This window comes from Mucor velutinosus, assembly GCF_035048745.1.
Source record: "Mucor velutinosus strain NIH1002 chromosome Unknown tig00001563, whole genome shotgun sequence".
Lineage (NCBI taxonomy): Eukaryota > Fungi > Mucoromycota > Mucoromycetes > Mucorales > Mucoraceae > Mucor > Mucor velutinosus.
Genome location: NW_027041904.1, coordinates 4,682,368 through 4,702,773, shown reverse-complemented (window position 1 = coordinate 4,702,773; position 20,406 = coordinate 4,682,368). Strand labels below are relative to the sequence as shown.

Below are 20,406 nucleotides of genomic sequence, written 5' to 3'. Positions count from 1 at the left end.
AAAGACATACAGGCTTCAAACAGAAGAAGACTTGCTTGTTGAATAACCGAGTGTTGCACTAATGTAAGGGTCTCCACAATGTGTAAATTTGCATTCAATCATGCTCATAACGCATGGTGATCCTGGGAGAATTCATCTCTATGACATCTCTGCAAGGCAGTAAAGAGATTTTACATGAAAAAATAATTGCACCTGTATTAAAACTTGACATGCTTTGAGTTCATTCTGTTATGCATATTGCAAATAGTGCCTATTGATCCTTTATTCATGATTTGCTATACCGCGGCACTGAAACCTCTAAATTATTTATCCATAATCCATCCAGTTGAGTTGATTAGTATATATGGATGCGTCTTCACAAGAAAACGGTGTCTGTAGTCAGGCAAATTCAATTAGCCGTATAAAACTCGAAGGTTTGTTGCACAAATCCACATTTAACGCCTTGTTAGTATACTCATCATCAGCCATCTTTGCTTGAGTCTAACAGAACCCCTTTTACTGCAAAGTCAATCGTTTTTTTTTTTTTTTAGAGAATAGAAAATGGCAGAGGCTTTTGAGCACTTTGTTTAGTATTGAGTGTGCATCGTATCGTTTGAGGGCCGCCTTCAACGAGTAAGAATCCTTTGTAATACGGATTGTTTTGAATTGGTGCGTGTGATTTTCTTGGTTGTTTATGATTACCCTTATTCTACAGGATAGCTACTCTTTTGACGTTTGAAGTAAGGGTTTTACTGTATATGTATATATATAAACTGCAAGCATAAGAGTGTATCAAATGTACATTTAGTGTCTTTCTAATTTTCCATGGGAAAATGCTACAAATCAAAAGAAGGAACCTTGTATCTCGTGCGATGAAACTCGCTCAAATATCAATAGGCAAAACAGGAACATCATGAATCTCAAGATGGGATACACAAATTGGCTCAGGAAATGTTAGATCCGAGAAAAGAGAGGAGTACACATCTACTATGTATAAATAACAAATACTTTCAACAAACGTTTTTCAAACTTTTGGTCATGATAGTAAACAAAATGGATTGTTGGTAAAGTAAAGAAAAGCCTCTGTTTTGGCTAGAGGAGTATTTATTACACATGGAAAGAGTTCTATATGTGCAAATAGTGCAGTGATATGTTGTCGTGGCTAGCTGATCTCTCTTCCTCGTCCTTGTCGTTTTTTACTATGCTATATGATGTCTGGAGGTGCATATTGCAGTACTCTCGACCCAATACCAAAACCATTACTTATCGGGCTATTCACTAAAATTTCAAATAGGATGAGGAGGAGAGCGATGGAAGAGTGTTGATTGAGAATCCGTGTAACTCACTGTGTTTATTTTTGTTATTATTATTATTATTATTGTGATTCTCAATTCGATTCGAATGCTGGCGCCCTTTGTTCTGCTATTTAGCAGATGTATTTTATATCAAGCACCTGAAATGCAGGCTTACTGTGCTATCGAGAATGAGCGCATAGTTCTATATCAAATGGAGCAGCCTAGCGTCTATATAATGCAGAGAATGATACGTTCGGAATCCAACCTTAATATACATTACACGTTGTACACATGTAAATCAATAACAACTTTCTGGAATCGTTAAAAATAAGATGGCAAATAAACATGTGTGTAATGTATAAGCAAATAACTGCTTTAGGCACTAGTTTCGTGGAGAGGCGGGGTATTGTATTATACAAGAATGCAGAGGATAGTAATAGGATTCATTAGGTTACAGCATTGGAGTCAATGAGCCGTCTGCATTCAATACCTGTATTCATCAGGGACATGTTGTCAGTGTGTGCGCCATCTCACGGTTTGATTGACTCAAACAAAAGTGTCATGCGAACCCTATGCTCTTTGTTGCTCTTGATAACAACAATCAGCATTCAAGCAAAGCCTGTCTCTAACCCCACTCCTCGCAGTTACATCATTTGCTCCAACATCCTGTATTCCTCTCGCCCATTAGAAGTACGACTGGCAGGCAGTTTAGAAAACATGGCGCACCTTTGACAAGCAAATCAAACACGCTTGCATATCATGGTAAAAAAAACGTTTTCAATTGTTGTGGTTGTACAATAATAACAGTTTTTTCCTTTTTCCTTCAATTCCACTCATCTTTACTAAATGGCAGATTGAAACGTATTCAAAGGAGCGTTTCAAAGCAAGCACGGCATCATTGTTTGATGATGGATACCATATGATCTTTTGTTATAAATCTACCTCCAATATTGTGCTTCAAACCAAGAAAGAAACCAGCTCGTAACAAGATTCATGTATATTATATACAAACAATATCGAAAAAGGACAAATTAACTAGACACAAATTTAAAACGATAATATTGAAAGTTTGCTACACAAGCAAGTAAAGTGAAGCCCATACAATACAGAGGCTCTTTTTGTCAAGGAGTTGAGCAGTTTAACTCGGCTGTAGATGTTCCATTTGAAAGAGTCGATCCTTTCGACAAAATCACGACAACAACAACAAGGACGCCGCCCGCTCATCATGATTTAATCAACCTAAAAGCAACCAGGAAACAAGTTACAGATGTAGCACAACTTTGAAGTTTTGTGTTACAAATTTATCTGCCAGAATTGATATATAAAGAGACAGTTTCGGATGCTTCAACTCCCTTCTTCTTTACTAGCAATCAAATCAAACTTCTCTATATACCACATCTTACATACCAAAATGCCACCAGATAGACCAACCAAGCCTGCACTTCCAAGACCTTATCCTGCTCCTGTGAAACGCTAATTGGGCTCATTATACATACACTCATCTCATGCTCCTCTGCTATATTCTCTTTCTGACAACAACTACTCTGCTTTCCTTCTGAATACTTGGGGTTTTTTTTTCTCATCAAATCATCTTATATATATCTATACATACTGCAATTGTTTCTTACATTTCTGGCACAAAAACACATACCCTCTATATTTCTACTATGACCAAAATCAAATCTATATACATCATTTTCTACTTCTTTACATTACATTTTATAAACCAACAAAAAGCAACATTTTTTCTTCACCTTTCCTTTTTATATTCATAGCTTGCAAAATGAATACATATAAATCGAATAAATATTACATTTCTCAATCAAATCATGTGTGCTACCATGCAACGATAGCATGTTGTTGTTATTATTTAGTGCGTGGATCGATGATAGTGTTACCTATCAATTCTCTTCACTTTATCACCTCTAACTTAACTGTCAAACAAATGCCATTTTTAGATGGAGGATGTGTGTGTGTGGAGAAACCCCCCCCTTATAATCCAACCCTAGATGAGTGTCTCAATTGACATTTTGTATTCAAGATTCTATGAATTACAATAGTGAATATTTATATGGGGCTCCATATAAATTACAATCACGGAGTGGAACTCTGGTAGCATCCGAGAAACTTCAAATCTACATGTGGTGGCACAGTGTCAACTTTATATTGAACATTACACATCCTTTACCCATCATTTTTCAATTGGTGATTCAGCTTCAAATCAGAGTTTGATGATGAATTTTGATGTAAACATGATGGTGGTACACTGTGCTTGTAGAGTCTATTATAAGCTTTGATGGTTTTTATATTGAGATTCCAAAACAATTCGAAATCGAGAATCTATTCAGTTTAATGGAGTTTCAAACAGTTGTTAACATGCTGAGGTCCTCGAAAAATGTTCATTAAATTAGATGCGGCTTGCATCCTTCTAGCAGAGCGCAATCGAAACACCCAATATTCAATTAATTGAGCCATTACACGGCAATATGTGTGCTTAACAATTGATCCCTATGTTTTCATGTTATTACCCCTTACACCATTTGATCCTTTAGTTCTTTTACGCCATTGTGTAACGCACATGGCAAGCATCAATTCGAATTTAGCATTCTTTATATATATTGACCTTGTCAAAACAAAACAAATCAAGTCGTGTGCGAGGCACACTTTCAAACTCTATGTAGAACAACTATCATTACGATTTGATGCTTGCATTACACAAAATTTATTACCATTTAGCAAATCCAGGCACCAAAATGGATGATTGGAAGCTGGCGGATGGGGATCCGGACGGCTTGTATGGCTTATCCCTAATTACCTTGTCACAAAAAGTAGGGTCGCAACTCTTATTTCTTTCTGCAACTCTTAACAAATACACCTAACAGAAATGAAGCTGAAGGAATTGGAAAGTATACTGCAGGATTGTGAAGTGTTTGGTATGATTCACATACACCATAAATGAGATTGGATCATGTATATTCATTGCCTGTTACAGATGAGCCAAAGATTCAATTTGAACAATACCCTACTACACCTCATTTGGCTGCAAGAATGCTTTATACTGCCGATACAGTATACGATGACATTGAAGATAAAGCGATTGGAGATTTCGGCAGTGGATGTGGCATATTGAGCATAGCTGCAAATATCTTAGGCGCAGGGTAAATGTCAGTTGGGATTGTGCACATGGAGAAACAACAATAACATCCTCGTGATGCAGATACAGCGTTGGATTCGATATTGACCCTGATGCCATCAAGATTGCTCAAGAAAATAGTGAGACGTTCGAAGTGGATATCGATTTTGTAAATACGGATCTGAACTTAGCTACGTTGGATCGATTCAGAGGAAAGTTGGATACCATCATCATGAACCCTCCCTTTGGAACAAAGAGCAACAAGGGTGTGGATATGGTGCTATTAAAGAAGGCGATAGAGGTAAGATGGGATGCTGGATTTGATGCAACGGCATGTTCTAATGGCTGTGATGACCATCTAGATTGCAGGCACGTCTGTCTACTCATTACATAAGACATCAACTCGAGACGTAAGTCACTAATTGCATAGGCCGCAGATCAGACATTAAAATCGTATATATATATATAGCACATTGAGAAGAAGGCAAAGGAGTGGGGTGTGACATTTGAAGTAGTAGCAGAGCTAAAGGTAATCTACCTAAATTGTCGATCTGGCATGTCACTAATCTTCTTTGGTCGTCTAGTTTGATGTGCCAATGATGTATAAATTCCATAAAAAGAAAAATGTCGAAATTGCAGTTGATTTCCTTCGATTCGAGAAGCAAGAGTGTACATAATTCCACCATATTTCACGTCACTCCACCTTGACATGAATAAACCTCCTGATAGTTTTGTAACATTATTAAACGACGTAATAGAGAACCAATGGAGATCTTGTGCGTATGGTCTAAAATCTCTTCAAAACGCGGTGAATCAATCACTGTACATGTCTATACCAAACTGACGTAATAAAGTCCGGGGGTTACAATTTCAAATCATAGATGGTATGATGGCTTTCTGATTTCTTTTCTTTTTTTTTTTCTTCTTACTTTTTAAATCAAGTATACAATAGAATGTAAGTAGTTGCTTATAGACGTGTCCATGGTACCGAACGAATGTCTCATACTGGCACATGTAGATGTCTTCCAACGAAAATAACGAAATCAACAATTCTCCTGATGAGCTCACTCGTCTCGATAACTTTGTGAAAGCTGCACCTGGTAACGAGTACACCATCGATCAAAAGGAGCAAACACTTTGCCGTCAAGCTGCTAATGGCCAAAGGGATTGTGTCAAGCTCAATTTGGAATGTAAGTATTATGGGTTAATGGGAAAATAAGGTAGCATTGGGCTGATGTTTGGGTAATTTCTCTAGATACCCAAATGTTTTCACAAATGCAAAAACTCGGTTTCTTTTGTGCGTTACCTATGGATCCTACAGAAACATACATGGAATGCCGAAGAGTTTAGTTTTGTGTTCTTTTCCAAAGAGTTTTATATTTCTGAAATCAATTACCCCACCTTTTTCAATCTTTCATCACACACGTACTGTTCGTAGACATGGAACAATCCAAAATCTCACAATTTCACCTTGTGAACATTCGACTTATATAAATTACACTCTCCTCTCTCTTCCCTATACATACTGAATAATACATTTCTCTATTGAATTACTATTCGCAAGTAATTTTCTGCTACTACGAACATGTCATTCTATAGAAAACTAATCGGGCATTCAAGAGTAAATTGGTGTTTTAGGTCACCTTAACACGGTGCCAGACTTGGCGGGAGGAAAATTTCCCACATTTTGATGATGCCATTCTAACATTTGCCTTTATAAAAGCGCCTATTCTCGTGCAAACGAGCAAACCTACTGTCACGGCGCGATTCATATTGTTTGCCAATGTTTGAGATTTATTTTGGGCGATCATAGCTCCAGAATGATATTGAATTTCGAGGTTTTCATGATGCATTGGTATGGTGAAAAGTAAATTGCTACTTTGACGGATGTTTAATAGTTGTTGAAATGAAATCTCGGTGTATCTTAAAACGAACTACCCAGATCTGAAAAACTTATTAAGAAAGCTATGGCACACAGCGAGCTCTGTCATTAGCTCAGCTTCAGATTTGTTAAAACATACGAGCTCCTATTGACTTGAGACAACTATGAGGCATGATTGCACCTTTCTGTCGCTCAAATATATCATTTTCAATGGCAACCATTGTTTCCAGCCCATAATAGTATGTTGGTAGAGAACTGAAACGCGCATCAAGAGGTACCACTCTAAAAAATGATGCCACAGCTTATGCACAAATAAACCTGCTTTTCAGATATTTTAAGAGACTCTAGGGAAACCATGTACTAAGTCTTCACTAATTTACTTGTAGCAATCTTCAAATCGTAGACCCAAAAACAACTTGTCGTTTGAGGCCTTACTCAAAGCGGTAGCATCAGTTTTCATGACTCTACAGTACTCAATAGGTCAGCCCCTGCTAAGTTATTGTCTAAAGACGATCGCTCAAGACTAACTTTTGCTTCAGTGGCGCATATAAAATTATTTTTGTGCATTCTTACTAGCCATACCACGCCCTGTATTTATTTTATAGACTTGAGCACCGTATGGATGTTTCTGTTATTATGCTATTGTTATTAAAGGAAAACGTTGCTTTGCGACTGTGAACTCCAATTTAAGTGTTAGAACTCGATTTTTGAAAGGAAGTATCGTAGTACGTGCCCAAACAAGATCTTATTCGGTAGAGCAAATATAGGGGATCAGAATATAGTTTATAAAGAAGCTTGGATGAATTGGCAGTAGTACATATAATAATGCTAGTCTAAACATTCGTTTTTTCTATATATTGGTTCCTTTACATTTCTCCCGCTTAATTATTTGGCAACCTATATCATTATTCTACAACATATTTTAGTTTTATATGATTCTAAATTTTTTTTTTTTGCTTATGAGGGCCTAGATGTACTGAATGTTTTTTGATTTTGAGGTTTTCAAATTTTGGACGATTGAACATCGATTTTTGAAAAAGTGATGCTAGAGCCTTGAGAGTAGCATGTTCCTATATCAGTTTTTTGCGTTGATAACGTTGGTGCAATTGGAATTTGCGTAGGTAGCACGGTTGTTGAGAAAAAGAAGATTTTAGAAAATAGTTAACTTTGAATAGATGCTGCTAGTAAAACTTTTTAAGTTACTATATGAATGTGGGATGTATGTGTAGTGAAAGCTGTACAGGGTAGTTTTATTGACTAGGACATGTTTGATGTGGAGTTATTGAGGGAGATGTCGATGAGTAATGATGGAAAATGTGTCAAATGGTCAATTTTCAAAGGGCCATACCGCTGAATTATCCTAAGTGAACGAGAGCTTCAAGCTTAGCAGCTTCTGTTTCTTTTTCAATTTTCTATACAATGGTGGTATGGTTACTATAGATAAATAAAAAAGCTTTGATTATCGCCTGCTTGTAGCTCTTGAAATATAACATTCTGAGTGAATTCATAAAGGGAACGCACATCTGATACTTAAAAACCTCATATTATGATGTATATAATGTAGAGCTATTGAATGGTTTTTATTTTGTGCGGATCTGATGAGTATTTGTCGAGATACGGCCAAAAAAAGGTATCGAGCAAAATCATGGACTTTCCTTCAAAATCTGCCTGTAATAGCAAGCAAAAAATCTGATGACGATTTTTTGGTCAGGACAAGACTTTCAATATTTCATGATAGAGTTATGCCAGAGCTTCAAGCAATATCTCATTCTATAGGAAATTTTTTGGTCTACAATGTTTAGTAATGCTTAATAAAATGTTTTGATAACAGATACTGATTAATCTTTAGAAAACAGTGAAAAACTCGCAGAATTTAGCTTATCAAATATCAGCTGAACAATGTGCAGCAAACACTTGATATGGATACCATTGTATTCTCCTTTGAATTCTCTACAAGTTTTATATAAGTTCGAAGGGGTGTTTACTATCAAGAAACGCGTACTTTTAAGGTCGATAGATTTTGGAATCCTGTGGATCATCATTCAGAACAATATAAATTGAAGCTCCGTTTAGCCTTCGCATGTGTACACGGCACATGTATGAATTTGACTGAGCATTTTAAAAATCGGAGCGTACGAAAAGGGCCATATTAACTTGCTGGTTTTAAGTTGTCTGTGGAATTTGAGGCTTGATAGTGTAATGAAATAGCCACCCAAACGCAACTTGATTGAAAACAAAAGTTCATCAAATAGCATTCATTTAAATTCATGCTATTTGGATCTATTCATAAAAGCGCTCAAATATACATCAACAACCATTTAAACATACTAAAGTAAAGATACACGCTTATATCGTACATCGTGTGAATGAATCACTCCTGATCACAATAATGTATTCAATCACACCCATGATGGTCGTAATAAGAGATGTTATCTTTATCCAAATAAAATCAAATCAATAACAAGCATATTCAAATATGACAACTATGCCCTGCTGCCATAGTTGCACAATATCCCAGATAAAGGGTTCCATACTTCAATAACAAACTGTTTAGAATAACGAAATATAGACAGAGTAAATACAATTAGAACTGAATATATTTATTATGTTATTCTAAGATTGAATAGGGATCAAAACTAGTGTAGATATCAAAGGTATTTATAGTTATTTGACAGTGCCGCAGCAATAGGACCTTGATCTTGAATGCGGGATAGTTGTATAAGCCTTGAACCAGTAACGAGGATGTGCTGCATCAGAACTCATGAACCACCAGTCCAGGATAAACAACAAAGATGATCCAGGATAGAATGTTCTTCCTAATAGCTTTGACGGAAGAACATTTGTCGGAATTGAAACCCACTTCCACGGACGAAAGGCCATAGGCTACCACTCTCCAGGAACCAGGATATATATTAGCCATTTGATGGCACCACTCATGTTCCTTCGTGCTGCTTGAATAAAGACCTCTCACTTCTACTATGCATCTCAGCTCATTCTCAGATCCTCTTATGTAATATACAACGCCTAATACATTTGCCTCTCAGAGAGGATCTATATCCTAAACATGGCATCCAGAACTTAGTATAGATAAAATAACTCTTTAGTTTTTGTGTCTGATCTTATTCAAATAAATCTTTTCTTGTTTCTATAATATTAAACATTTTTTATAAGCTACAGATTATAATCGTTTTATTCTTTGTGCTTAACAATTTGAAAAAACATCGCGCATATAAAATTATTACTGGATGATATATTCAATAATTGCACCTTCTTATGTTATTTTTGAACAAGAAGAAGTTAAGTTATTGGCATTTGATTACACTTTTATTATCACAAAAGACAAAATAAGGTTAACAGAAAATCAACTAGTTGTAAACCTTTTCTCTTTCAACACCTCCACCAATCAAATTGCTTGAAAACTCCGCTAACCTAAAAAAAATTCGCAAGGGTTTCCCCCTGTTTTGATGTGAGGCAAAATTTTAAGCGCCGCTATATATAGCAATAGAGCTGTTACTGTCATCAAATCTCCCTCAGGTGCTAGAGCATGCCTTACTTACACCACCTAGCTTTAGATTCTGGCGTTGAGACTCTCAATCATCACTAAAGTAAGTAGTGATAACCAAGTGGAGGCAGCCTATCCATCTCCTAGTCTCGGATAAGTTCTTGTTGAGCTTCAGCGATAGGCACATCCACACAACGTAAAAAAGTTTGCTTCAAAGAAACATAATAAAAGAAAAAAGAAGAAAAGAACATGCTATAGCACTATAGGAGTATAGTAGTAGTAGTAGTAGTATGTAGGCAAAAAAGGAACACTCACACAAAAAAGTGAATCAAAAGAAAACGATAACAACAAATACAACATCAAAGATGTTTAGAACAGCTCGCTGTTGTTGCAACAACAAAATTGCATACATGAGCAATGTGCATGGTAATAGTCGGATGTAAAGCAACACGGACACGCACAATTGCAGAAGCAACAGCAGTATTATAAGTGTGCAATACAACATAATGACTAATGCTATTTCATGTGAAGCGACAGAGGCAACACAAACAACAATCCACAGCCATATACCAAAGTAGTATTACAGCGGCAATACAGATATGTAGCAGTGCATCATGCTTCTTGTTCGTACATACGAAGCAACAACATCGCAAGCCTGCGTTGAGCTGATCATATCACAGCCAACGAAAGAAAAAGAAATCGTAACAAAGCAAACATTATGAATGCATTATCACGAGAAAAAAAGCAATAATACAAACGTCCAGAGAAGTTTTATATCATTGCGACCAGAAGAAAAAAAGATACTTACCACTTACCACAGCCATAAATATACCTGAGAGTAGGCAATTACCAGAGATTCGCCAAAGAACGAGCATACACCACAGATAGTACACCAAAAAAGACCAGACTAGCAGCAGCAAGACCGTCAGCAATACCATCAATAACACCAGCAGAAAACCCAGTAGCAATACCATCAGCAGCGCCAACAGCGTAGAAAAACTGAAGAACGAGTGATAACAGAGACCAGACAAAGATTAACGAAACAACCGCCTGAGATAGAGACCAAAGAGGCAACCACCAGACATGATAAACCAAAGAAGCAGGCAGTAGAGTTAGCAGAGAAATAATAGCAACAGCATCCACGTCAAAACAGGCAAAACATTATCGAAACCTAATAAACAAATTCAATTATTAATGCTGATTTTACGTATGCCAGTGCTCGTTATCGAATTGTGGAATACATCCACTATGATCTGCATTCCGACAGTTCATCCAGTTACCAGATTTAGATATAAACTGTATGTACACTGGATTAGATGTACGATATCGATTTATACTATGATCATGAGAAGATATGGACTTCAGATACGCTAGTACTATAAGATTCATACTATATAAGATATAGGCTATAGATGGCACCACGGACATGGATGGCACTATAGACTTATACTTGTATTCCGACATTGACTACGGATGTTTACCATATCTGGATAGGCACCAAGATTAATGCAATATGAGCTTGTTGCTTCAGATGTGCACTTCATGATCCACGCTATAAGACACATGCTTATATCCGTGATACTAGCTACAGATACTTTATGTACTACAGACTTGTACTATATATGAGACATGCTATAGACATGCATACGATATGCTATAGACATGCCATATATCCAGATACATGCTAAAGATGTATGCTTAGCGATATACACTCAGATATGTACTATTAATATAGACTAAGAAGACTGTACCTATCGGACACATGCTACTAGATCGATATTAATTATCCTTATGGAAAGGATAGATCAGGGTACTTCGGATGAGAGTCTAATTATTCATCCAGACAGAGCTAAATCATGATTAGCTTGCTGGAGTTGTCTTTTAGCATGATTAGACATTAGTTGATCTGAGTTGACTTATTTGTCAATCTAATTAATAGAACTTTTATCCATTGTTATAGTATATAAGAAGGATCATCTACCTGGCCAGTAGAGAGACTTCAGTTTACTTGACACCTGTCAGTTTGATAATAAAATATACCTTTATCAAGTTGACATTACTGTTTTTTATTCTTTTTTTTCCGTGAATTTTAGTCTGTAAAGCCTCAAATTCCACATTTTTTTCAACTCAAAGGTTATCACTTTTACACTTTATCTTATACTCTACATTTTATTATTCTACTTTAAAAACTATTTTTATCATGTCTCACAACCAATACAACGCTACTGAAAACACTCAAGAGGATATTGCTCAAGACTCTATCCGTGTTTCTTCTCCTTATGACTCATCTATGCAAGTGGATGAGCACGCTCAACTTTCTGCAGTTGATCATCTTCTCAAGAAGATTGACACTGCTCAGGCTCGCTTGGATCAGATCCATCGTAACGCTGGTGATACTTACACTGAGGATGAACGCTTGGCGGCTGATGAAGCATCTGCGTCTGTCGAATGGCTCAGCAAGCAAGTCAGTGCCATTACTAAGAGGGCTGATTCCAAAGCAAGACCTGTCAATCTCAATGAGATCCCTCGTTTCCAGGTGGTAGGACAAGCTAAGCATTGGCCTGACCATCCTCGATTCACCACAGTCGATCATTTCTTCAGTGCTTTTGAGAACGTCATCAGAGCATCCGGTAATGAAGTAAATTTGGTTTGGAAACGCTACGTGCCTGTTTCACTGCCATTTGACTTCGAATCATGGACCAAGAATGATCTTCTGGCATGCAATGATTGGGATCAAGCCAAGGCATTGTTCCGCAAACATTTTGGTGCTCCCATCAACTCTGAGGAATCCATGGCCAAACTCTTCAGCATGCGCATGAAGAACAATGATACTCTACAGGACTATACGAATAAGTTCATGAAGTACGTCAAGGATTGTGGCTTCCCTCCTAACAGCAACATGTTAGCCAAGTTCTATCAGTTCACGCTGTTACGCAAGAATCAGCAAATGATGGTCAACCAAATGTCCGTCAAGCATGGTTCCAACCACAAGTGGACTATCAACGAGATCTATGAGTGTGTGTTGCCTTTGTTCCTTGTTGACGAGCAAAATCGTGGTGATGATAATGTTGAGGTCGACATCAAAGGTAAGCGTAAGGGTGGTTCTGGTGGTTCTGGTTCGAGAACAAAGATGGCAAGGGTATCTGCCACTGGGTATTTCTGTGCGAAGCATGGCGGAAGCAATGCCAACCACAACACCATTGACTGTAAGTCAAGATTGAAGCACTTTGGCTCTGACAACAAGCCTAACCGGGCTACTACTGCTGCTCCGTATTCTATGAATTCCTCATCCTCTGATCCCAAAACCTGCAACTTTTGTGGTAAGCCCCGTGCTTACGGCCATCGTTGTCAAGAGTTCTACGACTGGAAGAAGGAGAGAGAATCAAGGAAGAACATTGGTGTGCATACTGTACAAACAACCACTGTTCGCAAGGACAACAAGTCTGGTTCTGGTTCTGAGACCAACGATGTTACCATGGAAAGTAGCACTGATTCTGACATTGGTGATGCTATTGGAGATGTCACCATGGAGGAAATAGATGCTTGCTTGGACGAGATTGAAGCAGAGGATGCCTCGCTCAACTGTAAGTCTAATGTGAAAAATGTACCTGAAAGTTTCAATCCATTTCAGTTACTGACTCCTATTATTTTAGAGAGCAAAGAAGGAAAACCAGTCCGTTTGATCGCGAAAGTAGATACGGGATCAGATTCCACCTTCTTAAATAAAAACATTTTTCACAATAAACTACTATTCACTTCCCAAGATATTATTTCTGTTGAAGGCAATTTGAACTTTCTGAGTCATTCAGTAAAGAGATTGGGTAAAACACCAGCTATCAAGATAAGATATCTTAATGACATTGCATTTGATCACTCGTTTGAGCTATCCAATTTTATTCAGGACCTAGGCGATTTTGATGTGCTACTGGGTGTAGACACATTGAGTCGACTTAGAATTGGGCTAACTGGCGTTGCTCACAAGTTTGCTGATATTGGGCATCTTACAGAGGAAGAGAAATCAGAGCTTCTTGAAAGCATCGATTTCGAAAATGTCAATTTTGATACTAAACATTCTATTGATCCAGAAACCGCATCAATCTTTGAATCCCAAGTTGAGGAGAATAAGTATATGAGCAACATCCAAGATGATATTGATGAGAATCAGAGAATCAAGCCTGGAACATTTTGTAACGTGCCTGAATCTGAGATCACTATACCAATCAAGGAGAATGTTGATTACTACGTCAAGCAATATCCGATCGCACATCATGCAATGCCCGAAATCGAAAAGCAATTGAATGAATGGCTGGATGCAGGAATTGTAGAACAGTGTAGACCTAACGGCTTATTCAACAGCCCTCTCATTGCAGTATCAAAGAAGGACAATGATGGCAAACCCACCAAAACTCGAGTTTGTATGGATGTGCGGAGGATCAACCAGCATATGCCCAACAATACAAACCAATTTGAGATACCAAATATACAGGATATCTTCACCCGGATCAAGCAGAAGGGGACAATATTTTCGAAAATCGATCTGAAAAACGCATATTTTTCATTTAGAATTTCTGACATATCAAGAAATGTGCTTTTGTTCAATTTTAGAGGGAAATCGTATAGATGGTTAGGCTGCTGTTTCGGGTTGCGCCCAATCACATCTGTCTTTAGCTCTGTCATGAACATTTTGTTTTCTGATATGCCCAACGTGGAGGTCTATGTGGACGACCTATGCCTCGTATCTTCATCCTTATCCAGTCATTGCGAATTGATTAAGGAGGTGCTGAGACGCTTGACACATGCCAACTTAAAGATTGGTGTTGAAAAGTGCTCCTGGTTTCGATCTAGTATCTACTTGCTAGGCTTTGTAGTTGGTCCTCATGTTTCCAAGGTTGACATGCGACGTCTCTCTGACATTGATCATTGGGGTCCATGCAAATCTGCCAAACAGGTTAAACAACTAGCTGGTGTTATTTCATATTTGAGACCACACATCCCAAATCTGTCAAAACTGATGGCGCCTATTGATGCTCTACGAAATGATCCAGATGCTGGTAGCAAATGGACTGAGGAGCACACCAAACGACTTGAGATTATCAAGAAGGTCTTGTTATCTGAAGCTTTACTGACTGCACCAGACATGAATAAGAAATTTTATCTTGAATGTGATGCTAGCTTATATGCAGTTGCAGTCATTTTGACGCAGCGCGACGATCAAGGACGCACAGTCTATGTGGCGATGTTGAGCAAATCTCTGACCAAATCCCAACAGAACTGGCCTGTCCTGAGACGAGAACTGTATGCCGTGTTATTCGGTTTAGTTCGTTTGCGACCCTTATTGTACGGGCATCCTGAGATTGAGGTTATGACAGATCATCGAGCTCTGATTTATATCTACACATGTAAATGTCCTACTAGAGTCATTCAAAATTACATGGAGATTTTAAACGAGTATCCCCAACTGCAATTCACTCATATCAAGGGCTTAGACAACATCTTACCTGACAAACTTAGTCGCTTGTATGAACCTTTAGAAGATCATACAGAGCTGGCGGGAGACAGTGATAAGAAAATTGCTAAATTACAAAAGAATATCATGAGAAGCAAAGGCTCCAAGAAACGATTCATTGGCAACAATAAGCAAACAAAGCATTATCTAACCAAGAACAAAGTAGTCTATAATAAAGACAAGCACTTGAATGTACTTGCTATGAAGATCAAGGAGGGCAATTATGAAAGCGTTGCTTACATTGCACCACCTGACAATGAGAGAGACCAACTGCTTCGTGAAACTCATGAATTTGGACACTTTGGTGCCGCTAGTATTGTCAAGAAACTACATGAAGAAGGTATTCATTGGACAGGTCTATATGATGATGCAAAGGCAATTTGTCAATCATGTATGGAATGTGCAAGACACAATGTAGTTCAAAAGGGTTACCATGAACTGAGAAACGTTGTAGCGTATGGTCCATTTGATCACATAGGCATTGACTTTCTTGGTCCGTTAACTCCAACCAACAATGGCAATATATATATATTAGTTGTATACGACATTTGCACCAGATTTATTATAACTCGTGCATTGCCCAACAAACAAACTGATACTGTCGCTAGAGCTCTGACTACCATCTTTGGAGACTTTGGCGTAGTACAAATACTACAATCTGATAATGGACGTGAATTCAAGAGTGCTTTGATGAGCGAGATCGGTAAAGCACTTGGCATCAATCAAAGATACTCTACGGCTTTCCACGCTAGGGGCAATGGTGCATCCGAATCAGGTGTTAAAAATATTCTTAATGCACTTCGTAAGATGGTCAGTGAACACATCTATGACTGGGACTCGGTTCTACCTGGAACTCAACTGGCTATAAACACAAAAATTAGGTATCGCACTGAGAGTGCACCTTTTCAATTGATGTTTGCTAGACCATTGAACAGATTCGTAGACTACGATGATCCTAAGATCAAGGACAACTTACCAAAGAAGCCAATGACTCTCGGTGAGCTACGCAAGAAGGCAGAGATTATGAACCAGGTTGTCTTTCCAGCTATTAACCAAAGAACACAACGCATTATTGAGGAGCAAGCAACGCGATTCAATAAGCATCACAAGATTACACACTTCAAAGTTGGTGATTGGGTTATGGTAAGACTTCCGCATAGAGAAAGCAAACTTGAGGCCGCTTATGATGGACCCTATCAAGTTGTTCAAAAGAAAAGATCTACATATGTGTTGAAAGACGATATGAATGAACTATTACATCGCGACTATGTGCCATCTGAATTGAAGCTGGTAGCAATCGACGAGTCTATCATCGAACAAGAAGTATATGAGGTTGACGAGATCAGAGCGCATCGTGGTCCTGAACACAATAGAGAGTATTTGGTAAAATGGAAGACATTTGGAGAAGCTGCCAACTCCTGGGAAACTGCTGCATCGTTCAACAACCCTCAAACCATTCGTAAGTACTGGGCAAAGATCAAGGAATATGAGCTGCTTGAGAAGAGAAGACAGGCACTAAATAGTGACACTGCTTCCTCCAAATCAAAGCGTAAGCGTGATGATTCTGACAAGCGTTTGAGAGGCTCTAAGAGACTCAACGTTGCAGAACAGTAAAGTGATGTTTGTCATGGGATATATCAGGGCAACATGCAAATTGCAGTAGCACCTTTAGACTATCACATTGCGTTATATCTTTGTCAGCGAATGCGAAATACAGGTCATTGATCGTTTACATAATTCTTTGAATTAGTCAACATGCGTTGAAACTGGTGGGGGCAAATGTGGAATACATCCACTATGATCTGCATTCCGACAGTTCATCCAGTTACCAGATTTAGATATAAACTGTATGTACACTGGATTAGATGTACGATATCGATTTATACTATGATCATGAGAAGATATGGACTTCAGATACGCTAGTACTATAAGATTCATACTATATAAGATATAGGCTATAGATGGCACCACGGACATGGATGGCACTATAGACTTATACTTGTATTCCGACATTGACTACGGATGTTTACCATATCTGGATAGGCACCAAGATTAATGCAATATGAGCTTGTTGCTTCAGATGTGCACTTCATGATCCACGCTATAAGACACATGCTTATATCCGTGATACTAGCTACAGATACTTTATGTACTACAGACTTGTACTATATATGAGACATGCTATAGACATGCATACGATATGCTATAGACATGCCATATATCCAGATACATGCTAAAGATGTATGCTTAGCGATATACACTCAGATATGTACTATTAATATAGACTAAGAAGACTGTACCTATCGGACACATGCTACTAGATCGATATTAATTATCCTTATGGAAAGGATAGATCAGGGTACTTCGGATGAGAGTCTAATTATTCATCCAGACAGAGCTAAATCATGATTAGCTTGCTGGAGTTGTCTTTTAGCATGATTAGACATTAGTTGATCTGAGTTGACTTATTTGTCAATCTAATTAATAGAACTTTTATCCATTGTTATAGTATATAAGAAGGATCATCTACCTGGCCAGTAGAGAGACTTCAGTTTACTTGACACCTGTCAGTTTGATAATAAAATATACCTTTATCAAGTTGACATTACTGTTTTTTATTCTTTTTTTTCCGTGAATTTTAGTCTGTAAAGCCTCAAATTCCACACGAATGATATCTACGATATTCCACCTCAAAGAAGCAGTATCAAGTACTTTTGACAGTGCAAGACCGTGTTATCAGATGATAGAGTGTTATTTTCAATCAAAAAGGTTCCAAAACCAATATGGTTTGATACTAAACGCGTTTTGCAAAAAGGATAAAAAAAAAGGGTGGTATGGAAAAATGAGAGGGCGACCTATCCGACGTCACGGCCAGTAGTTTTGGTCTCAGTCTTCTGCCGTGGCAGCCGTAGTAACTGCTCTACTTTAACTTGAAATTGTGCAGTGGATATTTTGTGTTCAAATTTGACTTGATTTCACATTCTATAAAAGTTTTTGCTAAATATGACTACGGAAATTGTCGTTGTTATACTTTACCCTCTATTGCATTTATAAAGAGTCAAGAAAGGCGCATCGAATGATGTTGGTTACATTCAGCTTTCAAACTGGAAATAAAGAGCAATCTTGAATTATTTGAAAATAAGTTTTCTGCTGAAATGTCAAAATTTAGGATATGAAAGTCTCAAAGAAATAGTTTCCAATGTTGCATTTTACCATTACGATCAATTTGATCTAATATGTGTCATAGAAAAAGTCTTCGTTTTTGAGGTGAAAAACACGATTGTTTGATTTTCCAGAATTTTCCCTTGCTAGTACTCATGTAAAAACGACGATTTTCATGAATTTGCAATGACCCAAACATACTGAAATAAGGCATCAGGAAGTAATGCGTAGCCAGGAGAAGATGTGTTTTGCTATTCCAGGTGCTCAAAACGCTTTGTGGCATGAGTTATTCGTGCTTGAAAAGGGCTAGTTTTGAACAAAACTTGACTAAAAACGAGGGTGCACTTGGTTGCGTTGCCAGAAGAGTAAGTGTTAAGCACAAAGAATAAAAGGGTTATTATTTGTAGCTTATAAAAAATGTTCGATATTATAAAAACAAGAAAAGACTTATTTGAATAAGATCAGACACAAAAACTAAAGATTTATTGATGAAGACAAGAGTTATTCTATTTATACTAAGTTCTGAATGCCAAAGTAGCAATTTATCTTGTACAACGCTTATCACATCTGGTGAACCTCAGTATTTAGATAGCTGAGATGCACTTCGCTTATCATAGCTTGTCCATGTTGTTGCACAACACAGACATATCTACCCATCAAGAATACCTTAATCTTTATAGACAGTTGTAGCCCTTCTGGCACAACAGTAAGTAAATTACGGTTTTCTTTGATGACCCAGATGGTCTGCATTGTACGGAACTCAATTTGCAAGTAATAGGCCCTTTATTGCAATTCCAAGGCTTAGACTCTGCTTTTTGAAATACGCGATTACAGTAATTTTGACATTTGAGCGTCAATAACATTATGTAAATCGGCAGCTAAGGACTTGCTCAAATTGAATCAGGTGTTCATCAGGTTAGCAGGATGCTTTTAATGGTCGTTAACGTCAGAGATACCATATCTAGTCGTAAAATCAAACTTAAAGTCTATTCACAATGTTGGACACTTGCATTTCAGGAGAAATGGCTGATACCCCACACGCTGAGTCGTTGACAGCACAATGGGAGAGAGAGGGGGAGCAAAAAAAACGCAATTTTGTATCAAGTTTGAGCGAATAGAGACCTGTAATAGGTAATACAAGAGACGGCATCCACAGACTGTATTAAAATCGGGTTGGAACGGTTTCACGGAGCTATGCCGAAAAGGCAAATTATCCAATATCAGTCGCTCAAACGCTATTTTTTGTTGCTGTAGTAGTAGCGCATATAATAAGTTCTCTGTTGTGCGTCAACATAAGTCAATATACGCCCTGGATTTTTTTTATAGACTTGAGCGCCTTATGGACGCTTTTGTGCTGTTTTTATTGAAGAAGAACGCACTTTTACCATGGCAAACTTCATTTTTGAAAGAATGCGTCGCATTAGGTATCCTGACGAGGTCTCATTATGTAGAGCAAACACATGGGAGAAGCATTTAAATAATAGAAAAGAATCTTGGTTGAATTGACAGTTGTTGTAAAGATACTAGTGTCGAGACGTTGTCGAAACACTGGTTTTTTTTTGTATTGGTTATTACTTTACACTTTACTCAATCATCTGACGGCCACTGCAGCAACTGAAATTCCGTTTATATTCTTAGCAATGCCTCGAAATGGGCATGTAATTGTTCTGATTTGAAAGCTCTAACATCAACATGAAATTTAAAATAGATGTTCCCCCTTTTCCGTACATTGCACAGCAAACCTTTGACCTTTTGCCACACTACAACAAAGCAAGCTACCACCAAGCGGTTAATATGAATGCAACGTTTTGTAACACCTCATCTATCGATCTATTTCTTGTAATCACTTGTGATTAACAGGTTCTTATATGTCGCTCATTACTCAAAGTTGACTTATTTCAAAAATCATCAGCAAACCCGTCCCACAATCTATTACTCTACTATACT

At 37.7% G+C, this 20,406-nt stretch overlaps 3 protein-coding genes across 3 annotated transcripts; all 3 read left to right on the top strand.

The window, feature by feature from the left end:
- Positions 1–4,158: 4,158 nt before the first annotated feature.
- On the top strand, positions 4,159–5,084 carry RPL4B_2 (60S ribosomal protein L4B; the record flags this gene model as incomplete). The annotated part of the gene is made up of 6 exons (XM_064829383.1): positions 4,159–4,207; positions 4,267–4,432; positions 4,492–4,708; positions 4,770–4,817; positions 4,877–4,936; positions 4,992–5,084. 6 exons carry the CDS (start codon positions 4,159–4,161, stop codon positions 5,082–5,084), a joined length of 633 nt encoding a protein of 210 aa, XP_064686585.1.
- A 341-nt stretch (positions 5,085–5,425) lies between these two features.
- On the top strand, positions 5,426–5,757 carry ATC70_010162 (uncharacterized protein; the record flags this gene model as incomplete). Its single annotated transcript, XM_064829382.1, has 2 exons — positions 5,426–5,597; positions 5,663–5,757. The coding sequence occupies 2 exons, from the start codon at positions 5,426–5,428 to the stop codon at positions 5,755–5,757; spliced, it is 267 nt and encodes an 88-aa protein (XP_064686584.1).
- A 6,234-nt stretch (positions 5,758–11,991) lies between these two features.
- TCB2_4 (Tricalbin-2) lies at positions 11,992–16,911 on the top strand (the record flags this gene model as incomplete). The annotated part of the gene is made up of 1 exon (XM_064829381.1): positions 11,992–16,911. One exon carries the CDS (start codon positions 11,992–11,994, stop codon positions 16,909–16,911), a length of 4,920 nt encoding a protein of 1,639 aa, XP_064686583.1.
- Between the last annotated feature and the right edge of the window lie 3,495 nt (positions 16,912–20,406).